Source organism: Sparus aurata, chromosome 21 (genome assembly GCF_900880675.1).
Source record: "Sparus aurata chromosome 21, fSpaAur1.1, whole genome shotgun sequence".
NCBI classification, from domain to species: Eukaryota; Metazoa; Chordata; class Actinopteri; order Spariformes; family Sparidae; genus Sparus; species Sparus aurata.
This window is the reverse complement of record NC_044207.1, coordinates 10,866,484-10,892,942: the sequence shown is the minus strand read 5'-3', so window position 1 is coordinate 10,892,942 and position 26,459 is coordinate 10,866,484. Positions and strand designations below refer to the sequence as shown.

Below are 26,459 nucleotides of genomic sequence, written 5' to 3'. Positions count from 1 at the left end.
TGCCCAAAGGTATGCAAAAAATCCCAAATGACTGTAAGCCGCATTTTTTTTTAATTGAATGAAATTGCAGGTCAAAGTTCAACCAGGGCGCTCTGCTGCCGGCAAGTGGCTGGCAGTGAAAAGGGTCTTCTTTTTCTTCCGTAGTCTCCATCATCCACAATATTCTATAGCTATCTACTGATTCCTAAAGCAGGTACAGCTAAATATTTTCTTAGATCGTACCTTCAGTGAATTGGTTAATCCTCAACACATCAAAAACCATGTTAGTGATAGACAACAGAAGGCATATCGAGTATTTTTGGCTGTTTTATGGTCACTTTATTTACTTATTTACAGAAAGGTTTCTGAGCTTATAGGCTATGTAAACAGCACATGCATCCCCATAAAGCAATGCCAACTATACATAATTGAATACTTTTTCCTACATTTTGCCAAGCACCCTAGTTTTACATGCTTGATTCCATTCCCTCGATAGTCTTGCTTGTGCCCAGGGCGAGATGATCTCCGAAGGCCCACCCACAGATTATTTTAAGGTTTGGAGGTTATTTTAAGCAGGTCAATTAAATATATCCTCGTAATTAATTGCAGACTTCAGAACCACTTCATCTAGTTTATACATATTTGGGAAAAGTTTTAATGTAGACACAAATAAAGATTATCTCTGCAGTGCTTAATGATTGATACTTTTTAGGCTGTTAAAAAAAAGAGAGACAAAATCTACAGGTTATCAAGAAAGAAAATATGGAGAAAATAATATGAATTGAACATGTTTGAAAATAGTTTTCTCCTCATTTTCTTGTCATGTTTTCATCTTCTACATTTTGTTGTTGTACGCCTGTGTATACAACAGTTCCACATAGCAGGGCTGTAATCCCGCCTCATATTCAGATACGGACAAAATGTCCCCTCCAATGTATTGATATCAAAATACAAATTTAAAAGAATTACAGTGCTACAACTGGCACTTGTTTTTGTCCAACTGGTGTTGCCGTACCGCAACAGAAGCAGTTGCTTCCATGCAGAGGATCGTCTTGATCAATGGCAAACACTGTCCTGCCTTTCTTTTTCACTCGGTTCACATGTATAAAAAAGTGAAAGACTACAATGTAATGGGTGATACAGGCTATACCACTTTTGTTTGAGTGTTTATTTCCCTGGGAGGTTTAATCTCCCCCTCCCCATCCATGTAGATCCACAGCTGCAGCCTCTCCTCACGGTGTTGAACACGATGTATTGGTGCCATCTTCTGGCTGAAGGAAGGCCCCACAGTGTGAAAATACCACTGGTGATGTATTTGACGTTTGTTCATCGTCTTGGGATTCAGTGATAAGTGTGATCTTGAAGATGAAATAAGCCATTGAACGTGGTAATAACACCACTTGTGCCTGAATAGCAACAGTGGGACTATAGTATTCATACAATAGGACATCACAGAATATTTTGCAAAATGACTGTTTTGCAGATAATTTAGCCACGTGGGAGGTATGTGAAATTTCTGTACTTATCAGTAAGCTAGCAAGCGAGAGCATAGTATTTGTGACTGCGCTCGAAAACCCAATAAACACTCTGTGGACAAAGTGAGACATTATGAGGAAGAAGTTTATTGAGGAGCGATACAGAGACACCGAAAATAACAACTGATGCATTTCCCAGCTTAACATTATGCCCTCTGCTAAACAATGCCGTCTCACTACAACAGGTCCCATTTTTGTTGTTGTTGGTCTTCAGCAGATATTTTATTCATTTATGTATTTTTTGTTCCACTTTCCGATTCTCTTTCTACATTTAGCTTTGGCAATACAGAATTGTAATTCATGCCGGTAAGGCAGTCTAAATTAGAGAGAAGAGAGCATTTAGTGAATAGAGACACAGAGAACGATTAAAGCGCTAGGATCCTTGATGAGGTCTTTATAGTCCACAGGTACAGTATCTCCTTATCATTACCTATATACATCAGAACACAGTTTAGGCCCACATACACAATAACAAAGTGACAGAGAAGCACTTGAACATTGACGACAGCACCTTAAGCTCTGGCGCAGACGCTGACTTACAGACTGGCTTCAATGGTCGCGAGAGCGGAGGAAATAAGAGAGGTCAGACGAGTTGAGAGAAAAGAGAGAGCGCTAGTTTGTGATGTGCATGGAGTTGCATGTTTCAAACCTGAGAAAAAGGCTAAATGGAAACATGTAAATACATGTTCTTTGTTCATTCAACAAGGAACAAAATACGTTGTTTTGTTGTTGTTTTTTTTCAAGTGGCAAGTTCCATCGCACGTGTCAGCGTCTGTATCGGAGCTTAAGGCTGCGAGGGTCACAACTTGACCACCGATACAGCACAGGTGGACACCTATGACGGGGTTAAATGCGTTATTGAGGCTGTTTCCATATAGAGAGTACTGAAGGTGCTCCTCAGCCTTGCTATGTGTGTATGGCTGCTACTACAACACAGGAACAACTCACAAAAGTCCAACATTACATTTTTACCCCCGGTGGGTTTTAATGATTCATCATTAACAGCTTCAACCATGAAAACAAATACAACTGAAACGGCAACAAACGTGCAGACAAACGGCACATGCGCACGTGTTCCTCACACACACACACACACGCACACACACACACACCCTTACGCACACATACACGGAGTTACTCGCGCACAAACACGCACGTACACACACATACTAAGATACAACTTCTGTTCCTAAGAGAACATTAAGCTGATTATTAACACTTAATGGGGCATTATACAATAAATTAATACAATACTAAATCATACTTAGCCTACATATAGGCAAATTAGTCCCTCCCTTGTATACACACACACAAAACACACGCACGCACACTCTACATACACACACTCCCATGCAATAAAAGCAGCTTATGTGCCATGCTGCATTTTGGAATGAGTAGGGCAGTACGACTGCTGAGCGTATTCTCATGTAGAAGCAGCAAGTGGGGGGAGTGGTTGACTCGGTGAAGGGGGTTTATGTGTGGTGGTTGTGGTGGTGGTGGTGGGTGGATGGGGGCGTAGAGGTTCCAGGGACTGATACTGGGTAGTGGATCTGCTAAAGCAAACCTGGACCGAAAGGCGAGCAACAAGCACACATACACATACACCACAAGACAAGTACCATACTGTACATAGATATATGGACATCGTCACCTGGCAGGAAATTGAGGGTCAAAGGGTCAGAGACTTCTGTGTCTGCACTAAGGAGAGACCAGGACAGCAGAGCCATGGCTGAGAGAGGACGGATGGAGGGGATGGGAGTGGTAAGGTGATGGGGGTGTGAGGAAGCCCTTCGGATGCTTATGGTGGGGCTTGTCTTGTAGGAGACGGCGGAGGGCGCCGACTTGAGAAGAGAAGAGAAGAGAAGACATTAGTTTTCATACTTGACACAAGTTTAACAGATGCTACAGTATGCTTATGTTGCAGTTGACTTAGAAAAATAAAATGAGAGCCTTCAAAGAACTAAACGGTGAAAAAAAAACTTCTTCACACAAACGGTCAAAATGAGCAAAGGTAATATTCTTAAAAACAAAAATGGGGTGTAAGAGAAGATCAGTACACTCTCATGAGGCTGCGGCTGGCGGCTACTTAGCTTAAGTTCGCATAAAGATTGGAGATTAGGGTTGCCCCCAAATAGTCGACCAAGCACTGGTCGACCAAAAACTCATTAGCCGACCAAAATTTCATTGGTCGATTGGTCGCAGGAAAAAAAACAAAAAACATTTGGAGCCGTGTCTTGTCAAAATGAAGTCAAAATCTATGTGACTGGCGGCTGGCCTGTGTATAAAAGGCTAGAGGTCTTTTAATTTGAAGGGCCAGATACAGGAAGTCGTGACACTCACTCACTGTCAGTGGTTTTTTTTAACACGGCAGGTCCCTTCGACATCGCGGTTAGACAGTTAACGTCTAAGATATGGGATCATTTTGAAAAGAAGGATGACCCCAAGAAGGTGACATGCAAACTTTGCAAGAAAAACTTCGCCTATCACTCCTCCACGACGAACATGATGTACCATCTTAAACATGTAAGTAGCCTAGCTACCTGGCCCGAACGTTTGAAAGCAGAGATATATACATTAATGGTTTTAAGGCTCATAATTTTATGTTATTCAGTCGCTGAGGCTAGTATACTTGGGGGGGGGAAATACATATATATATATATATATATATATATATATATATATATATGCGTCGATTAGTCAACTAATCGCTCTAAATGATGACCACTGGTCGACCAAGAAAATCCTTGGTCGGGGGCAGCCCTATTGGAGATCCATTGGAAACATAAATTTTTTGCCCCTGCCTCTTAGAGAGTCTGTGCACATCACTGTCCTACAGCCCCTCCATGAGGACTGACAGGGTGGGACCCCCCTGATTAACAGGAACATCGATACACAAAATGCAAACACCTTTTCCTTTAAAACTATCGTAAGAAACAGGAATTATTCTCTTCATCGGAAAATTGCTTGAATATTTCTTTCTCTTCTCTATGTCCTGCTAACTGAGGAGGACGAGCGGGGGTGTTGTTTTACACTTAAGTCTTCGTACCGACTAAAAAAAAAAGATACCAACTGTTAATTTGTGAGCTTTGAAAGGTTGGATGGAGCCAGACTTGTTGTTTACTTGTTACTTGTAAGTAACTACACTGAGAGGGGAATCAGTGTGGATATTATCTGTCATCAGGTTCACCTGCTCATCTGTTAGCCGAGAATAGTGATTCAATTTGACATCCGGAAAAGTATTCAACTCCTGAGAGAGTGCAGCAGCTGTAAATAGCAGCTGAGATTACATTAATGAGAAGAATACTGTGATTAATATTAATAACTTAATATTAGAAAAGAATGCTCCATGTTCTACCATTTTTCAATAATGCTGTTATGTTGAATTATACGTGAAAAGTGTTTACCTGGGGATGCTAGGAGGAGCCCTGTTAGGGCGGCTGGGAGCCTGAGGGCTGTCAGCACTGTTATTAAAGGGCCCCAGGGGTCCTGGGCGGTTTGGTGGTGGCGGGGCCCCTCGGGGGGCCGGGCGCTGGCCTGAAGACATCCTCCTTGGGGCGGTGGGGCTAGCTGGAGGAGACCTGGAGAAAGGATAAAGTATTGAATGTGGTTTCACAGTAAAAAGAGCTCATGTAGCATCAGTTTTTGTTCATATGATCAGTTCACTTCTAGTCACTTTACCTGCGACCACCTTGTCCTCCCATCCAGGACGTGTCAACAGGCGGAGGTACTGGGACAGTGATGGTGGAGGTGGAGATATCACCGATGATGCTCAGCGCCTCCTTCAGGGCCTGGTGGGTCCTCAGCACCTCGTCCCTCCTCTGGGCCTGTTCCTGGGACTCGTCCATCAGGGCGTTCTGGTCACCTGCAGAGTATAGCTGGGCCAACAGCTCTGCATTGATGAACTCCTTCACCTAGTGGCAGGCGGAGGTGATACAGGGTAGCAGTCAGAATTTCACCATTATCATCATTATGGCACTAATCTAATAAAGTTAAAAAGCTTTCTTCAAACATCTGAAGAATCGTTTTACATTGTTGATCATGAGATGCATGATGGTCTTGGGCATGAGGTCCCGGATGCACTTGTTGACAATCGCCATGTAGGAATCCACCAGGTTACGGATGGTCTCCACTTTACGCTCCAGCTGAGGGTCCATGGAGAAGTTATCTGAGGTGGAGGTGGTCTCACTCTCAACCTACAGAGGGAGACAGGAGAAATATAATGAGACAGTGAGAGAGAGGGGCATGGGAAAAGACGGGCCGACATTTACAAAAGAAAAACGGGTGCATTGTTTGAATCTTTAAAGAATTTCAGTTGAGAACATTAACAAAAAAATAACCCAAATTATCAAGAGAATGTGAAGAAATAACAGTCGACATAATGACAATTTGATATCTGTGTATTATTTTGAAGAGATATCTCAAGAAGTTAGCATAACCAGCTAGCCCCAGCCCATTACGGCTCCTGTGCTAGCTGTGTAAACACTAACACTGCCCCTGTGCTTTTAGCTGCCAGTCTGCACTGCTAGCTGCATGGCTAACTAAGCTAACTAGCTAACGGCAGCTACAGTTAGCAGAAACTAGTGGTTATGCTGTTGATATCCTGCCCCCCTGTATGTTTTGAATATGAATAATGAATGAATAATGAATAATGCCCCCTTTAATGCAGGATGCTTACATTCTTTTTTTAAATGACAGCACTAAAATCCAAATGCTAGAAAACTAAGGCAAAGAAGGCAAACTGTTTCTTTCCATAATGGCCTTGCAAAATATGCTCAAATTCATTTTCATCAAGTTTCAAGGGCAAAGCTAAGTGAAAATGAGGGAAAATCTTTGGAGGGAGACGGGCAACCACAGCTCGTCATCCAGGAAGTACAGGACCAAAAGTTTAGAGAACAAATGAGTTTACTCACCGTAATGACTTTCTCAGGATAGACGCCAGCACGTAGGAGAGACGACTTCCAGCTTTCCACGTCCTCCTGAGAGTCACAGGCCAACTCCAGGGTGCGATTATCCTTGTACACATTCCTACACACCGTGACACAGGGCGACATGCGTTCAAAAACTGCTCAGATTCTAATCCATCAATTGTCAAAATATAGAAAATACTGAAGAACAGAAGTGTGTTTAGTTAAAGGAGGATTTGTAAGATATTTAGTTTAATAACATTCAAAAATTAACTTAAATTATCAACAGGGTTTCAAGAAAATACAGTTGGGAATCTATGTACTGTGTTGTACAGTTATCTACTGAAGTAGCCCCTCGCCACTTTGTACCTCTGGTCTTATGGTACACAACACCAACACTTCTCCAGTGCTCTGAGCTCCCTGTCCAGCTAACACCAGCTGTAGTTAGCAAAAGTTATGGCTTATTCTGATGATCTGTCGCCTATTTGTTTGGAGTACGGGTTTTACATATTGCACCTTTAAATAAATGTTATAAATTTGGCGTTACTTATATGAAAATAATTAACGTGTACAAAATGTTACAGGAAGAGTTAAAGGAAAGATTCAAACTCTAAGCATCTGGAAGTATTGACAGTATTGGGTCATGGGATATGTTGCTGTTTAGCCCTTTTCTAGGTTTTGAGCCAAGAACTTCTTCAAATGGATGAATGAATTACAATACAACATTTTACAGGACGTTCCTCACCAATGACTCAAAGCTCAGGCCAGATATAAAACACACAGATTCACCCTGCTCTGATAGATTACAGTGCTGTCAGGGCTGTTTGTTTTCTCCTACATGATGATCATCAACCTAATATTTAAGCATTTTTACATAATTCTGTTTTTCTAATGAACTGTTAGGTGTTATTTTATTCTTCTGATAATCTGATAATCTGCAACAATTTTCTGATTTCTCGAACACAAAATATAAATGATAAACTCCACGAACTGAGCTGCATATCTACTGAAGTAGTTCCAGTTTGTCCCGGCCGTACATGCAAGCATACATGCTGTACAAAACACGTAATCTAAAACATATTTCAGCCGCTGCACCAGAACACAGGCCCCTGAACTCTCTAACTCCATCTGCAGCACGTGATTGTCGTCAAAAGTTTCATTTTTTTGGCGCTAGAAGGTTTTTTTTTTAAAAAGAGAAATTTTAATTTGAAGATCTCACAGCTGACCTTGACTCCGTGTTGAAAATACAGAATATGTGCTTGCTGGACATGAAACTCTTCTCCACATCGCGGACCTTCAGGTTGTCCAGAGGGAGCATGTACTTCTTCTCCTTCTCCTGAGATTGAGAAAAACAGAAGGGCACGGAGCGTGAGCACTCTCATGACTAATGCGATTTGCTCTGTTTGTTATTTTCTGAATCGTTGCGCAACGAAATTGCGGCAAAAAAATCAGACAGGATCGGGTCCATAAGAGAAAGGTGAAATCAGGTTTTTAAAGGGGGGGGGGTGAGCAAAGAGAAAAAGGGGGTGACAGGAGAGAGGAGGAATGGGGGAGAAATGAGGGTGGGAGGTAGTAGGGGGGTGGAGGGGGGGGGGGGTAGAGAAGGGGGAAGAAGCAGAAACAGAGAAAGAGAAGGATAGCACATGTGGAAGTCATTACAGTGTGGGTCAAGACACAGTCGTTGTACACGGTGCGTTTTTTTGCCGGGGAGAGCTGGTAGCTAAAGGCCGAGTAAAGTGCTGATATGTGTTTGGACATCCAGAGAGGCAACTGCTCAAACACAACATTGATCTTCCGAGGTCGCGGCTGTGACACGACTCAAAAAGAGGCCTGCGACGGATGCTAGGGGCCTGAAGCGGCTCTGCTCTGCTTTCCAACGCTCCATCCCGGCCTCCATCTTTCTTAACTCTCTCCGTCTCTTTTCTTTTATCCCTCCCCCTCTATATTTTTTCAATATTTTTTCTTTCCATTCCAGAGGGGCCCACTTCCTGCCTGATTTTTTTTTTTTTGAAGAAGGAGGGAGAGAGAGAGAGAGAGAGAGAGAGGGAGAGAGATTAAATGACAGCCTGGCGTTAAAACTCAACATCTGGTAGTGCTTAGCAGCACACAGAGAACCAGGGAAGGAGGGAGAAGTTAAAGAGACGGCGGGCGAAGGAAGGAGGAGGAGGAGGAGGAGGAGGAGGAGGAAGAGAGACCGAGAAGAAGCGAGCGCAAAAGTGGATTTGCAAAAGATTTGCAGAAGAAAGCCCACATCTGGTCCAAAGGTCCGGAAAGTGGCGGTAGATGGTCGCAGGTAAGAATTACGGAGGATGAGGAGAGAGGGGAAAGAAGAGAAGACGAGGAAAGTTTGCACACTCTTCTGGGTTGTATTCCCCAAGGGGTCACTGCGGCCCATATATGGTCACGCGGGTCCCCTCCCTCTTCCTCTCTCTTCCTCTCCCTTTCTCACTCACTCACTCCCCCCCTCCGTCTCTCTCCTTCCCTCTTTTTTGTAATATCCCCTCCCTGAACGTGCAGCCAGTCTGTCCCAGTCGTCTGAGCGAATATGCCACGTCAAGGCTGGATACTCTTCATGGCCGGCGTGACCGAAACGGACCGCGAGGGGACCCAGAGCTCAAAACATCTACCAAAACAAATAAACACGCCAAGACAGAGACGCGCACCAGAGAGCGGCCGACGCGGACGAGGCGACTCGCGGCTTTGGAGGGGGTTTTTTCGATAAGACGGGGACCCTTGCTGGCAAAATGGAGAGGGGCGCAGGGAGGGCACAGAGCATCTGGAATGGCAGAAAAACAGCACTCAAGGCCTGGCTCTTAAACTCCGGCTCCGTCCACCCAGTGTTCAGACTACCTGTTCATTGTCATACTGGTGTACAGTAGTCTGCACATTGGTTAGACTGGGCATGGACCCTCGTCTGTCAGTCTGTCTTTCTGTGTCGCTCTCTCTGTCTCTCTATTGGCATCCGAGATGTTTGTTTGAATTTTTTTTTTATTTTCGCATCTGTTCCTTCCTTTTCGCCCTTTGCTGTTTTCTGTATGTGATCTATGTCCACCTGTATTAAGTGCATTCTAACACTCACCACTTCCTTTTTCACTGCTTTTTGGAATAAACAGACATCACCACTTTCAAACACTAACTGCAGATTTGACAACACAAAGCGTAAAAGGGAGGAGAAAAAAAAAAATCGAAATTCTAACAAGCTCTGAAGCCAAAGCTCACTAAATAGCGAGCTCTCATAATTTATAGCATGAATGAGTAAGTGTGCAGGCTGCTAGCCTGGTGCTCTGATGAAGATGTGGTCCACTGGAAGCGGAGGGTGGGGGGGATGGGGGGAGGAGGAGGAGGAGGAGGAGGAGGAGGAGCGAGTGTGGCTGCAAAGCATCTGACACAGGCCAAGAAGGAACGAGGGCCAATCAATCAAGTGGAGTTTGAAAATACAGTCAGACACCTCCAGTGAAGTTATTTCTGTGGGTGGCCAGAATGGGCTTGGAAGACTTGAGGCAAAGGAAAGGACACTGGTGTAAATTTCTGTGGTGTCAAATAACTGCAAGGAAAGTCGTAGGAAAAGTGTTCTGCAGATGGGTGAGAGAGAGCACAAAGAACACAACCGCCGCTCAGTTAAATGAGCCTGAGGAGAGGTCCCGTTGTTGGTTTGAGGTGAAAATATGCGACTGCTCACGGTTTCATGAGGAATATTCTGCATTGTTCAGAGTCAAAACAGTGACTCATCATCATGGATTGATAGCTCGGGGTTGGTGGGGGGTTGGGGGTATTGATATTTAATAGAAGGGTTTTCTCTCTGCCGAAACACTGGGGGCCGATGCTTGGATCAAAAACTTGTGATTTTCCTGCCAAGAATGCGAGCGGCTCCGGAGCAACTGCCAGCCACACCAAGAGAGGGAGGAGGGTGCGCGAATGCATGTATGTGCATACGCGACTTCAGAAAGTTCAGGGAGTGTAAAAACAGAAATATACAAGGCGAAGCTGCAGAGTCTATAATTTCCAATATTACCACACCAGCGTATCACATGACAATCTGTAGAGGCAGCGCTGAGCGGCCTGTGCGCCGTCTCAGTGTGCTTTCATATATTTTGGGTGTCTGCGAGTGAACATTTGGTCGAGATTGGGACCGATCCAAATTTGCAAAAAGAAGAGGCAAAATGCCTGAACTCCCAGTGGAAAGAGGTGGGGAGAGAAGAAAGACAGGAAAGAAGGGAAACTCCGAGACAAAAGGGAAAAATTAATGGAAAGAACGAGTGGATGACAGAACCACGGCCACATACGCGGCCCGTACAGTAAACTGCTCCATCACTGCGGTGATCCCCTCTTAAACAAAGGCGAAATGCTCTCAGAAAGTAAATTGGACACCAGTTAAGTTGACCCACATTCAAGTGGAACCACACACACAGATCTCTTTTACAATCGAGCCTGGAGAAATCACTGTTGTCTACAGATTCTGCTGTGTGTGTCTGCTGGAGCTTCATCCTGGCAAGAGACTAAACAAGGTCCCATAAACAAACAACGAAGCAGCAGCAGCAGCAGCAGCAGCAGCAGCAGCAGCGACTGGCTGAATGAGTTGCAGTGTGTCCGCCTATCTACACTTGCTGTGCAGAATATCCTCCAACCTGTACAGCAGGCACAGACAGGCAGATAGACATCAGCCCGCCAAAGAGCCAGCAGGACGGACCAAATGCTGCATCCTGTCCATGCTGTCATCCGTTTGTAATTGTTGGAGTGTCTGATGTGTTTTCAATGATGATGAGGAAAAAATAATAAAAATCTGATGAAAAAAAAAAGTGTTCCAAAGACGTCCAAGTCGTTTATCCAATGTTGGTATGTATGAAGTTATTTGCTTGTTCCACTCTGCACAACATCAGACTGTCATCCGTCAGCTTTAGATGACTCCTTTTTTTTTTTTTTTTTGCAGTATATTCTATTTTAAAAAGAGAAACAGGACATTGAAGAACAAACTGGATAAGCCCACAAACCCTCAAACTCCTGAAATGCCAACTATTTTGATAAAAGATAAATTACTTAAGTATTTTTTTAGAAAAAAAATCATTTTAAAACATAAATTCTCTGATTCTTGCTCCTTAAAAGTGATTATGGTTAGGTTTCCTTTACTCTATGGGAGTCAACTGAATATCTTTACGTTGTGGACAAAAACAAGACATGTAAGGACGCCATTTTAAGCTTTGGGAGACACTAATCATCTTCCACAGTTTTCTGACATTTTATAGACCAAAAAACTTTAATCAATCCAGTAAATAAACACCCGTTGCAGCCCCTCTGCTATTTGTTTCCAAACTTTTTTTGTTCAAAGCAGTGACACTGCTGTGAGCTGCTGCTCGGAAAACCGAAACAATTAGCTAAAAGACACTAAAACGCTCTGTAAGGTTGAGGGGAACTGCAGAGTCTGGTCAAAGGCCTCGGTCTCTTTTTATCCATTGTCATTAGAGAAAATAGAGACAACAGCTGCTTTGAACTTACCTCGTCATCCTTGAACCAGGAGAGGCTCTCGGCGGTCAGCACAAACCAGTACTCTTTGGCGCCTCCCTTCATGATGCTGATGTTGTTGATGGTCAGCCAGCCTTTGCGAATGACCTGAGGGGAGGGTGAGGTCAGACAGTCAAAAAAAAAAAAAAAAAAAAGCTCAGATGCAGAAAAAGGTAAGTACACTAGAAACTCAGAGAACGAGAAGATGACAGGAGCTCTTCATCCACATTAATTTTGATGAATCAATCTGTGAGCGTCAGCAATGCATGAGTTGCGATGGAATGTGTGTGTGAAGGTCGGGTTAGGTGCGTCTTTGTGACTCACTCGGGGCCTGGCATGTGACTGTGTGTCAGTGCAGTCTCATGCAAGCAACTGTGTTCACGTCGTCACAAGCAGAGGTCCGTGTGAGCTTGTTACGTGGCCATTGTGTTAAGTGCCTCAAGCGCACAATAAAGCGCGTGTCCGTGTGTGTTTGTGTGTTAACTGTTAGGTGTATTAACCCTACAAGCCCTACATAAACAGGCCTGTGGGCGCAGTGCCAAGTGATTATTAGGTTAGATTACTGTCAGTCTTGCACCGCCTAAGACCCACTAAGGAGGTTACCCAAATCATTGCAAAGCCTTTCTGTCATAGGCGCAAATAAGCAAGCTGTCGTGCATGGATTCACACTATCAGTCTAAAAGTTGATATTTTTCGAATGCCAAAACCAAGGCAAATTTGATTTCTATTTACGTGGCAACCCCTTGTAGTCTGCAGACCTTGGTGGGTGGAGGGGGTGTTAGAGAGTAAACGGTTAGATAGTAAACTCTTACAATCAGGCCTGATGCGGGAGGAGAGGAGGCCTGCAACAGGAAGGAATGTGGGGGGTTTAGAAATCTGGTGGCACTAAAAAAAAAAAAAAAAAAAATGGCAGCTTCTCTTGTGCAACTGGTCTTAAAAAAAAATGCCCCCTGCCCACACATAGCCTGTCCGAGTGGGGAAACGAGAAAATGACAGGTTTCTTATGCAGCGGTGCGGCAGAGCACCACACAATGGGCAGAAGTGTTACTGCAGGCACAAATGACATTGCAAACCATAAACCCACAATGAGCGATACTCACCAACAGACACCCATAAGAGGGCAGCTGAGATTCTCACTAAGGGATGGGGATGAAATGCAAAGTGGCACCTTGATGACACAGGAGGGGTTCAAACAAAGGGAAATGTCTCAACAACAACACCAGTGATGATGGTGGCATAAAGTAATAGAACCCAAAGGGATTCTCTTACTCAGATAAAATCATAAAGAAGCAAACAAACCACTGTACACAACTGGTGCCCGGCTAAACATAACCCAGCATGCATGACTTAAATGTAAATCATAATAACAGAATCTAAGAAAACACGAGGTAAACATGTATATAACATAAAATGTGTGCAATGTGTGCTGAAATGAAAGTGATCCCGGATCGGATCTCTTTCATTTCAGCGTCTCTCTCTGCAGTAGCCATCCTGCTGCCGTGTGGACGTGCGGTCCTGCCTTGACCTTGTGCTCGGCTGTTCGTGTATGACAGGGAGGACCTGACAAACGCTCACCTGGTTTCCCGCTGAACTCTGGCTCTTATTAGTCTGACTGCTCCTCTGTTGCGCACTGCAGGTGGAGAAACAACAGCGCGGGGAGATGGCAGGAGAGAGGAGGAGAAAAACACGACAGAGGTAAAAGGAGGACTTCTTAACATTCGTTTTTTCACAAGCCTGATAATCATGAATGATTTACGGCGGCGATGCCGAGCTAATAGATGGGGTCTTTACTTAGCAAAGCCAATGAAGTCTTCGTGGTTAGTGTTGATGTAAGAGAGCTGGACGTCTATCAACAGCAGAACCTGGAAGACAACACATAAACAAATACAGCAGCTTGACATTTTTGAATTGACAAGATTTTTCTTTTACAGTAGATGAGATGAAAAGATTGATTCCTCTTTCTAATCTGTGCACTAAGTACGTAGCTGCAACCATCACACATTTCCATCACACAGGAATGTAAGTGGTATCAATCTTCTCGTCTAACTCTTGAAAAGCAAACACGCATCTTTCCCATAGTGTTTCACTATGACGTGGACAAGCATTAACATCCAATACAACACATTCATAATTTACAAGTGGGCGTACGCTGAGCTAGCCAGCATACATATTGGTGAAAGTAGCCAGTAATTTAGGGCCAAACCCATGAAATGTGTACATTTCCACCATGTTTTTAATTGTGTTCCATGAGTTTTCGAGCACAATTAGCTCCTCTTTAACACAGTTTATTTTAGCGAAAGGGAGAAAGAATAAGTCTTTGCATTTAAAGAGGGTTGTACCGTTCTGTGCTCGGGCCCTAGTAATAATAACAAAAATATTAGTATTCTTTTAACCACGTTTTAAAACACTTCACATACAATTAAGACCCACAATTTACAACAGTTCATTTAATATTAGGATAAAATGCAGATAGTGAAACATAAAGAAAGATCAACAAAATTAACACTTAAAGGGATATTCCGGTGTAAATTTAATCCATGGTCTAAATCAACGTGAAACTGTGTTAGACTCCCTCTCGAGAGATCAAGTTAGCAGACCACTAATTTACGGAGTTTTATCAACCTCGGAAACAACCGCGCGACAACAATACACTGCAGTAAATGGATCCAAATATAAACCGCCACCAAAAAGCCACAAATAATGCTCAGAACAGCACCAAACTTCAGCAACAGTACAAATAGGGTCTCAGCACATAGTCTGGGGCATCTAACCTCCGCTAGCTTAGCTGGATTTCTGTTGTAAAGCTAAAAACAGATTTCAACTCTCCTCCATCAGCTTCCGGGTCAGGGAAGTCCCGACGCGACGATTTACGAGTGCGGTTAGAAATGCTCAATTCCGTTCTTTTCCCTGTCCGCTATCGATAATAACTGTTATAAACTGGCAGGTAAGACACATATGAATTGATCAAATATCATTTGATTGCTTTTCCATGGAGTCATAATCATACATTTTCATCCATGAGCCGCGGAACTCTACTGCACTCGGTAATCGACTCGTCAGGACTTCCCGTCAACAGGAAGCTGCTGCAGAAGGGTGGTAAATTTAGTCAGCTTTTCAGTAGAAATCCAGCTAAGCTAGCAGAGTTTGAATGCCCTGGACTATGTGCTGAGACCCTATTCATACTTTTGCTGAAGTTTGGTGCTGTTCTGAGCATTATTTGTGGCTTTTTGGTGGCGGTTGGATCCGTTTACTGCAGTGTATTGTTATCGTGCGGTTGTTTCTGAGGTTGATAAAACTCTGTAAATTAGCGGTCTGCTAGCTTGATCTCTCGAGAGGGAGTCTAACACAGTTTCACTGTGATTTAGACCATGGATTAAAGTTACACCGGAATATCCCTTTAACAATAAAACAAATGGTAAAACCAATTAAATGGAAGTCTAAAATAGTATATTTTTTAAAAGTTGAAGAAGACATTGTATCAGCTACTGTTGTGTCTTCCTACAGGCCATTCCCACAACTGAGGGGCCTGAACAGAAAAGGCTCCGTCACCTCTCGGTCAGGATCGCTTTACCAGAGGATCTCAGGTAAATCGTTATGAGCTAATCCTCTACGAGCCTTTAAAATCATCATTAAAATGTAAATATCTATTCTAAAAAGAGGGTTTAGATGTGAAGAATGAACAAACTCATGAGTGTTACCTGGTCCTTGGCCCGACTCTCTCTGTCGCGGATGTGAGAAGTCACAATCCTCTCTGTTTCCTCACGCAGCATTGGGAAGCATTCCAGCTGAAAACACATCACGCAGCTTATCGGTCATTACACAGGCTTACATTCCACACTTCACTTTTACTTGTTTTTCAATTGGAGTTTCACTCAAAATCCACATGGACTACCTTGGTAGAGCACTGGCGCACGGTGTTGATCAGTTCCTGGATGACCATGTCCACACACTTGACGCAGGGCCCCTTCAGCTTTATGATCTGCTTCTTCACGATGGCCTCAAACGCCATGTCTGGGGTGAAAAGTCCAGTCCTGAAACACACCAAGAGGAAGGGAAAAAGGATATAATTGTGGTGCAAAGTGGATTCCCTTTTCAGTGACGTCTATTTTTATCTTTAATTCGGTTCTTCCAGTAGTAACCACAGCCTTTGTAGTGAACAGTCGGTGGCTGCAGTGATAATAAAAGGGTTACTGCCAAAACCTTTTTTTGTGGACGTCATTTTAAAAAAGAAAAGCAGTCATGGCAGATAGCGGCCCTGCTATTGTTTTTGGAGAGAATTCAGGCTGAAATGTGGTGTTTCTTTAAATGTCAGACTCCCCTTCACTTGGGTGGCAATTTTTTTTCGTTATGGTGGCTAACCGCTGCTGAGTCAATATAGAAACACACGAGGAGGCTGAGCTAAACATACAAAAAGAAAGAAAAGAGGGACAGCGTGCCCCTCCCTTGTTCATAAATCCCCACACAAACCATGTATTTTAGGCCGCTGGCAAACCAAATAAGAAAACCTCTGTATTTTTACTTGTTATGATGTTTGCTACATCGACACTGATACGTAAGACTGTCTTCAGACTGTCAATTCATGCGTTTTTTACCTAAAAAATGTAACAGGCACAAAATGGAGATCACTTAATAGTGACTCTTAAATATTTGGAAGACTTTTGTGCTTTTTGGGAAGGGAAAATGGTGCGACTTTGGCGCAAGAGCACGTGTAGAAAACAAAAAAATGAATGTCTTTTTAGTTCTGCTGTTCCTACCTGATACCGTGGATGTTCTTGATGGCATAGCTGATTTCCCGACGCATCTCCTTCTCATCGCACTCCATCTGAGGGGAACGGAGAGGAGTAGTTTAGACAGGGGACACAGAGAACAGAGTTGTGAAACTGTAAAAGATGAGAGACAGCATCAAGAGATACCAAGACTGATTACAATATGAAAAAAAAGAAGGGAAAAGCTGTATTTGTACAGTTTGTTTGAACAGGCATTGATAGTAGTGAAGCTATTTGGGGATCATTCAGGAGACAATCACAAAAGAAAAGAGGAGAGTGAGTGTAAAAGTATAATTTAGTCTAATATTTAATCCTCAAGATTTAATTGTCCTATCTAGACGAGAAATAAAGTGTTAAAGACTGTTATTATTTCAGTTGCTCCCTGTGCAGTTTCAGGAAAGTGTCACTATCTTTAAACAAGATAGAACAATGCAGATGACTCAGTGCAACAGCTATCAGTGAGGACTGAGGTCGTTAACTCGGTTTTTACTGGGAATTTGGGAGTTTTAGCAAATGGGGGAGTTTTAATCCTTCAATTAATAGGTCACACATAGTGTGAGTACAGCAGAGATTCAGTATACCTACATTTGACTGCCTTAAATTAAGCAAAATAATCTAAATGTGAAAAGTTAATATTCTTAAAGAGATTTCACTTTTTATATACTGTATGGTCTGAGGGTGCGTTTGGAAGACTTGGGCCCTCGCTCCTTTTTAAAATCAGGACCACCAGCATCAGGTGACTGCACCAGGAAAAACACAACAAATGAACACGCGATTTAAAGGTGGAGTAAGCGATTCTGGAGAAACAAACAGAGCCCTCCCATCAGTGCTCCTTCAAAAGCTCCGCCCCCCCGAATACATAGATTGGACGCACGTTGGCATGGCAACGACACTTACAACTGGGTGGGCTGAACGAAAAAAATCCGATTTCCTATCATCTCTACACTGTCCTGTCAAAATAAAGCCATAAAACAGCCACAGAAGAACATTCTGCCACTACTGGCATAATAAAGAAGATTTTAAAAACATTTAAGCTGGCATGGCAATATCTATTTCATATCTTTCATGACAATCATGGTGTCTCTCCATTCCTCGTGGGTGAGGATGCAGAAGAGTAACTGGCAGAGGAAGAGGAGGAAGGCAGAGTGCAAACTGGTTCCTCTGTTGCCGATTGGCTACAGTAGTGTTGTGTGGCACTGTCCAAGCCACATTGTTTCCCACTCTCAGACCCAAGGCTGCGAATGAACACTAGACTTCAGTATGCACATAGCTCGATTAATATCTATATTCATAGCCCTCTCCTAAACGAACATGCATTTATATGTCGGCACCGCTGGCGCACAAAAAGTCAAGTGCAGCATGTGCAATGTATCACCTTGACCAGTTCAAAGGGGAAACGCTCATGAAAGATTCGGTTGATTTTTGCTCCACCAGACAGCTCCACGGTGTCCACCTGATCCCCTGAACCCTCGATCCTTTTCTCAAAGTCCACAGAGAACTGCTGCACCATCCTGAAACAACGGAAAAGAGTGCAATAAATAAAAGGCGAGTGACGACCTCCGACCTCTCGGATATAAGCCAAGAGGCAACGGCTGCCAAGGAGGGAAGTGCACAATTTTTCAGGAGTTAGGTGTTTTGCACGACGCTCGCTTTTCATGAACTAGATCTAATGTAAATGCTCTCGTTGTGAGCAAACTGGGGTACTGACTGCAACAGCTGCTTTGTTTTGCGGGACGGGTCATCAGGTCGGTATCCCCGGTATTCCTCGGCCTCCTTGTCCAGAGCCAACAGCTGGGACTGCAGCTTGCTACGGAACCCTGGCAGTGTGTCCCGGATATGGTTGGTCAGTTGCTATGGAGACACAGAGCCGGCGATAATGACACAAATTACAACGGCATAGAAGCATCGATAAGTAGATTGCGTTACTGGCATTCTGGCTGCAGCGATTTACCACCAAGAGTGCACTGTACATTGTAATGTGGGACGACGCAACATTCACACAGTAACAATGCAGAGAAAATGTGGAATCCACGCCTGGGTGAAGTGATAAATGACTGCGAGCTGAACTAGAAACAGAGTGCATTTTCCACCCACTGACACTCACCCACGCTGGCGTGCCCTCCAAAGGAAGTACAAAAAAAGTCTGCCCTCTTCTTAATTAAGTGAAGTGCACTGTGGGGAAGCACTACGAGTAAATGTATGATCACCTCGTTGAGCACTCGCTGCAGCCGTGGGGTGCCCATCTTTTCAGCCATGTGCCTGTACGATGGGTGGGACAGGAAGAACTTCCTCTCAGCCTCTAGAGCCGCCTTGATATCCTTCTTCCCATCGATGTCTTTCTGACTGCGATTCACCACTCCGATATAACCTGGGGAGGGAACGAACAGGGGCGCAAATGGAGGGAGGAATAATGAATGGGTGTCCCAGCAGAGAAAGGCAGCAGGAGCACAGGCAAGGCAGAAACACGCGCAGTGGAAAGGAAAGAAGACAGAATGAGGACAGAGTTATTGGACAAAAGGTTACAAGAGAAAGAGTTAAGTAGGAGAGCCGAAGGAATGCGTGTGGCATAGCTCGCTGTACTGTGCAACACACACCTCTTCGTAGCGGCAGCAATTTGTTCTCCAGCACATCTCGGGCATCTGTGCCCTCGTCCATCAAATCCAGTTTGGTGATCACTCCGATGGTCCTCATACCTTTAAAAGGGGACAAAAAGGGCAAGACAGGATGTAGAAATGCATTCTGGAAGTTTGAATGCACATTTTTCATGTTGATTAATCGCTCTGGTCCCTTTTCTAACCAAATGCAACAATTTCTGGTATTATATCCTTCATTATGATTGTTTTCTTCTTTTATTTGTGTTTTAAATCATTGTAAACTGAATGTTTTGCTTCGGTCTTTTTCTTTTTCTTTTTCTTCTTCGTTACTCGCATTTGATTCTATTACTTTCATCTCACTCTCCTTGTCTGATATCATCCATCTCTCCCACAAGGTTATTTAGTCCAGGTCCTTCACTGTCTAGCTAATTCCATCCTTCTCTCCTCTCCTGTGTCCTCCTCTTCTATCTGAAGGTCAAACTCTTTGGGCATGGAATTAATTTGATTTATTTCTCCTTTCTTACCCTTCGTATTTATCCCTGTGTCTTTCCTTTGGACTTTCTCTTCTTTAAGTCTTGCCATTATCTTTTGACGCCACCCTTATCCTCCATTTTCCCCTGCTCTCAGCCCCTTTGTTTTTCTAATAATAATGTGACACTTGATCGATCCCTTCAGGGCGATTCTGTTGCCACATTCAGAGAGGTCAAAGGACAAGGTCAGACACTGAGCACCATCCCTGCAGCTGATAAGAGATATGACGCGTTATCGTCTCGCTAATCATTCAAATGCATTCAGTCCTCTTCCTACATCTCTCCCGCAGTCTCCTTCACTCCCACTATCCTTACCCTGAGGATCGACATCCTTTGCGAGTTTAAGAGCGTCGGAGTTGGCCAGGTCAGTGTTGGCCGGAGTGACGGCCAGGATCAGGCAGCTTTCCCTGGTTATGAACTGCATAATCATGTCCCTGATCTGCTGCTCGATGTCCACGGGCTGGTCTCCGACCGGCACCTTGGTGATCCCCGGCAGGTCGATGAGAGTCAGGTTCAGCACTGCACAGTCAGAGGAATGCAAAATAAGAAGAACGAGCCATACCACTGTGACATTTTGTTAGCCGAAGAGGGATTTTCTTTACATTTTTTCAGCCTCTTCAACATTGCCCTCTAAAATGGGGGGGAAAAAATATGTTAACAATAAGAACTGTATTTACACACAAAAAAGCTGAAAATAATATGATGTAAAAATCCAGATAACAGCTCGTCTTACTACTAGCCATTGTAAATTCATCAATAAGTTGTTTATCAGGCCTTTTCCAGGTTCTCAGTAACTAGCTAGCTTCAAACTAGCATAACAATGGTGTTGCGCCGTTAAAAACTCATGGATGTCTTAGTTTGTATTGCGAGACTTCCAAATATAGCTTCAGGGGGACAAGCTATATACTCACCAAGTGAGTGTGTGCTTAATTTTTTTTCTCGTAGTTCAGAGTTTTAACGCAGTTAGGACAGGAAAATGTCTAACTATGCTAGCCTTGAGGCGGAGGTGGTAGCTCCTCCTTCATTGTTGAGAGGCAAGAGTGATTACCAGTTGTCAGTTTCGTTTATAAAATCGTTTTTCTAGTTGCTAGTGGTAAAATAACACAACATGGTGAATCGGTTTTCCACCTTTCCTTCCCCTTTTTTGAATCACCAGCCACCACTGAGCCACACAACAACATCCGGTCAATTAAGCTAACGCTATTAGGATTCTGTTTCGTAATTTAGGATTTACATTCTTATCAAACAGCATTTAAATCTAGCATGGTGTTAGATACGTTGGCCATTCCTTCATATCATTTGGTTCCATTAGCTAGCCGACACAGCAGTTAGCACAACTAGCAGCTTGGTGGTGTAAGCTGACAGCTGACTTGTATGTCCAACAGTGTTTGTGTTTTATAACTTGTTGTATTTTAGTGACTGTGTATGGCTGAATCTCCATTTAGCAACCGCTTGTACATCAAGTCAAAGTGTATGCTAAGGGCTAATAGCAGTGAGCTGATGCCAAACAACTCACAGTATAAGTTTAAATGGCGGTTTAGTGGCAAAGGATCACAGATGGTAGAAAGCTGATTAATTAGTCCACCACTTCAAATTCAATTCACGTCAAGGCTCAGGTTATTCTCTTTAACAGTGCAAACAATCAGGACATCAGTTTAGCATCAGTATGGTGTGTTTGAATATGAAAGAAGAATTTTTTTTAAAAAGCACTTAGTCCAAAGAGAAAAAACATGATAACTCTCTGCTTCTCACAGTCTACTCTGATTCAAAAGTGTTATTGCGTGATGTCACTCTACAAGGTGAGCTGAGTTATGGCTTCGTACCATGAGGCGAGTAAACCCGCAGGTTGATGGGGACGGGAGATATGCCTTTGTTGGCCCCCGTGGCGCGGTCCGTCTCGGCCTCGATCTCTGAGCGGATCTCATCGAAATCGGTGAACTTCTTCCCTTTGCAGTGGAGGAATTCGCCCCATTCTGAGAGGACGGAAATGGAGAACACAGAACTGAGATTAGTGGCGGCTGCGCTCCGTCTGTGTGAGAGGAAAATAATGCCAGTGTGAGAGGGGGATAAAAAGCCAGGGAGAGAAAAAAGCAGTCGCATTTAAAAACAGGGAGAGGGGGAGGCCGCATTTGAGCGTGTGTGTATGTGTGCGCATGCTCGCGTGTGTGGGTGTGTAATGTGTGTGCGCCCACCTGCAGTGGCACTGATAAGCTGCAGAACCAGGGGCCTGCGGGTGACAATACCAGATCCACGGGGCAGAAAGTCCCTAAGGAAAGACATTGCTCATTACATTTAACCATCCCCAATGTAAACATTTATCATAGAGTGTAGGGCTGGCTACATGGGGCATAATGATATCTTCATCTGGAGGCTTTTTGTCTTTTGACTCTTGAAAGGCACATTTCTTATAATTGCAGCCTCTATAATGGCATGCCAGCTTCTGTACAGCCATCAATGTCACTCAACTGCTATGCTATAAGCCAGTTCAACACGGTGGGAGTGTGGTGGGTGCCATTTTAAAACAACAGCTCCTGAAGCCCTCAGCTGCTGCTGCTGCAACAAAGTGCTCAGAATGAAGAGCTGCACCGCTCCCTCAATTAAAAGCGATGACACGGCCACTGCCTGACGGGTTCCACGCCAGCTCTTTTTGTCCACTAGTCACGGCAGCCATCATGCCAACACCCCCCCCCAAAACGAGCAAAAGGTCTGCTCTGAGAAACCTTATTAACACGTATCGACCCTCGGAACTCCCTCAAGTGGGCTGAGTTTAAAAAAGACCAGCTCACCACTTGTCCATTCAGCACTGTGTGGAGCCCGTTCTGGACAGATGGACCATTACTCAGCATCACGACTCTCAATGAGGCTGGAACAGGACAAATCAATGCGTCCATCCGGAACTGCACATGTTTGTCAGAAACAAACTACTTGGTCACACTGAAGACAATCTAGTTAATGGCCCGTAGCTGCGGCTTTCTGAAATGGCGATTAAGAGGTCCACAAAGTCGGTGAAGAGACAGATTGAAAAAAGGAAACGGTCAAAACTGAAGCAGCAGAGGCATCTGCTAGCATCTTTTATCCGACCTTTCCTACTCTTGTCTTTGGGACCCCCAGCTTAAAAACATATTTTCTGCCAAACATTCAGAGTCCATAGCCTTACTCAGACAACCCTTAGGACACGATCATAAATAACCCTGATGACATCATCAAGGTTACTTGCTCAGTCATCAGAGAGCTCCCTCCAGAGCCACAGAAGACAAACTGATTTCACAGGCTGGGTGGTGCTCTCATTACGAATAAACTGATCTTTATGTGTAAAATGGATGGAGTGACCCTTTAATTTGTTACACATTATCTCACCCAGTGCAAATTAAATGCGACAATAAATGAATCAATTTGGGGAGTTAATGTTTCAGAAAACTCTAAGATTAAAGGGGCAATATGTAAAATTCTTAAAATAAAACATTCAAAAATGTAAAAACATCAAAAGTATGTGAGGGAACGGGAGTTGTGACATCATTAGAAGACATTTGTTTTCGAGATATTCACTGAAGTTAGCATGCTAACCAGCTGGCTCTGGCCTGCCCCTTTTCATAATATGAGCTCCCAATCCAGAATGCAAGCTGCAAGGCAAACCTCGGCTAACATCTAACGGTAGCTACAAGTAGCAGCTGTTAGCAGCTACTCTTGTGAAATGCTGTCTCCCATTTGTTTGGAGTATGATTTCAAAAGGGGGCAACTCTTACATATAGCTTCTACCTCTTTATTGTTGGAAAATGTGACAAGTGCTACAATTAGGCCTTAATTAAAAGGTCCTCCATGGCTTTGAAAGGCAGGAAATAAAACCAGAAGATAAGGTTCTTAGAGCAGACTAAAGCATTTCATTCAGGAGCTACTGGGGCCTCTGGTGAGAGATCTAGATGCACTTCTGTTTCTGATCAATTTTCCCCAAACAAATGGGGGACAGTATGTCACCAGAGTAACAGCTAACTGCTGCTAACTGCAGCCGCTATCAGCTGAGTTTGCTCTGCAGCTAGCGGTCCGGACTCAGAGCTCGTATTATGAAAAAGGACAGGCCAAGGCTAGCTAGTTAGTATGCTAACTTCACCAGATATCTCTGCAACACAATATATACATCTTTGATAGGATGTCATAACTCTTATTTCTTCACGTTCTGTTGATGATTTAAGTATTTTTTTCAGTGTTCTAAAGGTGCAATATGTGAGAATTGGCCAGCTGTCAAAACAAGCAGCAGGCGGCATATCCACCTGAATGACCGCTAACTGCTGCTAACTAGAGCTGCTAGAATGTGCATCTAGTGGTCCGAACTTGAAGGTGTTTACACCGCTAGCACAGGAGCTTTGCACTGGTATGGGTCTGGTATGGTATGGTAAAACTGCTATCTCTCAACATTATGTTGATCATTTTATATGCTTGCCTGTTGACCAAAAATCTTACGTATTGCACCTTTAAATAAACACTAAAATTGACATTACAGAATCCCATTCCTGGTCAGACTGGGGAAGCACCTGATCCTTATGTATTTGATGTGAGTGACTAAAATCCAGGGCGAGCTGATGAATATTCATGTGTTTTCAGGAGTGGGAGCTGACGCTGCTGCATGTGCAGTAAGGATGGTTAATCAAAATGGATACATGCAGTCTCTGGAATCATTCTATACAGCAGGGAACATGACAGTGTTGGTTTTTTTTTTTTTTTTAAAGGGTCAGCGGCATATCAATGAACTTGAGAGAGGATGCTTGGAAACTGAAGAAGCAGCGGATGTTTTCTAGGACTGTGAAGGGGCCCGACTGCAGTTTGGTGCTGATTGGGCTGAAATCCCTCAGGTGCTGCTGTAACCCAAATACAACTTCCCTGCTCTGCTAAAGTGTCCAGATCACAGTGTTGTGTGTAATATATATATATATATATATATATATATATATATATATATATATATATATATATATATATATATGCACAGAACATATCTGAAGGTCTCAGAGGAGCCACAAAGCTGGGGAGAGATGGTTTGAACTCTGCACAGAGAGATTGGGCCCCATAGGCCTCTTATGTCATTCTCAAGGTTAACGGGAGCAGGGATTATCCTATTTCTGGTGGTCATCTTTACCTGCCGACAAAGTTCTCCAGCACGGAGCTTTTCCCTGCGCTCTGGCCGCCGACCACCGCGATCTGCGGCAGGTCCAGGTTGCAGGCCTGCCCGATGGAGCTGAAGGCATCCTGCAGCCTGTTGACCAGCGGGATCAGCTCCTCCATGCCACGGTTTCCCATGGTGCCTTTGGACGGAGGGACTCGGGATCAGCGAATGGAGTGTGAGAGAGAGAGAGAGAAAGAGAGAGCTAGAGAGAGAGAGAGAGGAGGGAGGGAGGGGGGAGATGTGGAGCGGCTATATTAGTCCAGGATACCGCGGTGCTTGTTGATGTAGTGAAGTCATCTAGCCGCGCATTGCCCCGAGCCAAGCGAGGGTCGGACCGACTGTAGGAGAGAGAGAGGGAGAGGAAGAGGGAAGGGGGGGGGGGGGGGGGAGAGACAGACGAAGAGAGAGAGAGGTGCAGAAAGGAGAGATGTGAATAGACAGGGACAGACAATTGCGCAGTTGCTTACCACAACCACCATAACCCCTCTCTCTCTCTCTCTCTCTCGCTCTCTCGCTCTCTCTTTCTTGCATAAACACACACACACACACACACGCTCACAGCGAGCCGCACGAAGCCCATAGTTTCAAGGGCATTTGGTGAGCGGGGCTCCGCGGGCTCCATACACAGTCACATCGGACGAACCCCGTGCGCTCACAAAACGGTCTCCACACAGTCACGCACCAATCACGCGTAATGACGGCAAGAAAAAACAAAAAAACCAAACAAAAGCACCGCTCGGTGCGTGCAAACAGCCTGCTGGTACATACAGTAGAAATAACAGGAGCCAACAATGAGCTCGTCACGGTCACAATCGCACGTCGAGGGTGCTGTGTCTGTGTGAGCCTACCCCGCCTCAGGATTCCCTCGGTGTGTTCAGCGGCCGACGGTCCCGGTCGCTGTCCAGTGCTGAAACGACGCGCAGATCAGGCAGCAAAGACAAGTGACAAGACCCTGGACGATTATACAAGCACCACCTGCTATGGCGGCGCATCGGCTTGACGTCGGCCCCCTGTGCATCAAATGTGTCCGCCTGTGCGCCTCGTTCCGGTCGGCTGAATGTCAGCGCGGTCTCATCCCGAACACAAATTCGCCTTTGACAGATTAATCATTTTTTCGCCCCTCTCCTCCGTTCCGCGGTGTGATTGCGAAGCTGCGCCTCGCTCCCTGCAAGCCTATGGACGCGGCGGAGGGCCAATGGGACGCCGCGCTTCCTCGGCCTCGTCTCCGATCCCGCGCCTCCCATTGGCCGCGCGGCTTCAGGTTAGGCCTACCTGAGCCCGCCCCCTGTTTACATCCGTGCCATTTCTGCCGCTGTGAGTCATGCGGCACGGCTGCGCATCGCTGCAACAGCAGAGGTGGATGCGCTCCTTCAGATCCCCGCAGTAGGAGCAGAAACCAGCTGTCGTAAATTACACACACCGCCGTGTCATACATGCTACATGCAATTTTGAGTGTCACATTAAAGCACGGCTGCGGTGAGCCGCATCCTTTATGACCCT

General features: G+C 44.5%; 1 protein-coding gene across 1 annotated transcript; it reads right to left on the bottom strand.

Moving 5' to 3' along the window:
* Positions 1–1,581: 1,581 nt before the first annotated feature.
* Positions 1,582–26,459, bottom strand: dnm3b (dynamin 3b). The gene is made up of 21 exons (XM_030401587.1): positions 25,808–26,459; positions 24,933–25,297; positions 21,997–22,070; positions 21,628–21,777; positions 20,120–20,323; positions 19,275–19,373; positions 18,888–19,048; positions 18,389–18,531; positions 18,056–18,191; positions 16,669–16,736; positions 15,807–15,945; positions 15,613–15,699; positions 13,706–13,776; positions 13,490–13,544; positions 11,909–12,022; positions 7,645–7,754; positions 6,425–6,539; positions 5,543–5,707; positions 5,193–5,425; positions 4,919–5,092; positions 1,582–3,355 (listed from the first exon to the last, which is right to left on the bottom strand). Exons 2-21 carry the CDS (start codon positions 25,091–25,093, stop codon positions 3,313–3,315), a joined length of 2,502 nt encoding a protein of 833 aa, XP_030257447.1. The 5' UTR covers positions 25,094–25,297; positions 25,808–26,459; the 3' UTR covers positions 1,582–3,312.

Excerpts from the sequence above, each read along its gene's own strand:
- dnm3b (XM_030401587.1), bottom strand. The coding sequence starts at position 25,093 with ATGGGAAACCGTGGCATGGAGGAGCTGATCCCGCTGGTCAACAGGCTG. Across the intron at positions 19,049-19,274 it reads ATTGCTGCCGCTACGAAGAG|GTTATATCGGAGTGGTGAAT; the intron begins GTGTGTGTTGCA and ends TTCCCTCCCCAG. Across the intron at positions 15,946-16,668 it reads AAGAACATCCACGGTATCAG|GACTGGACTTTTCACCCCAG; the intron begins GTAGGAACAGCA and ends GGTGTGTTTCAG.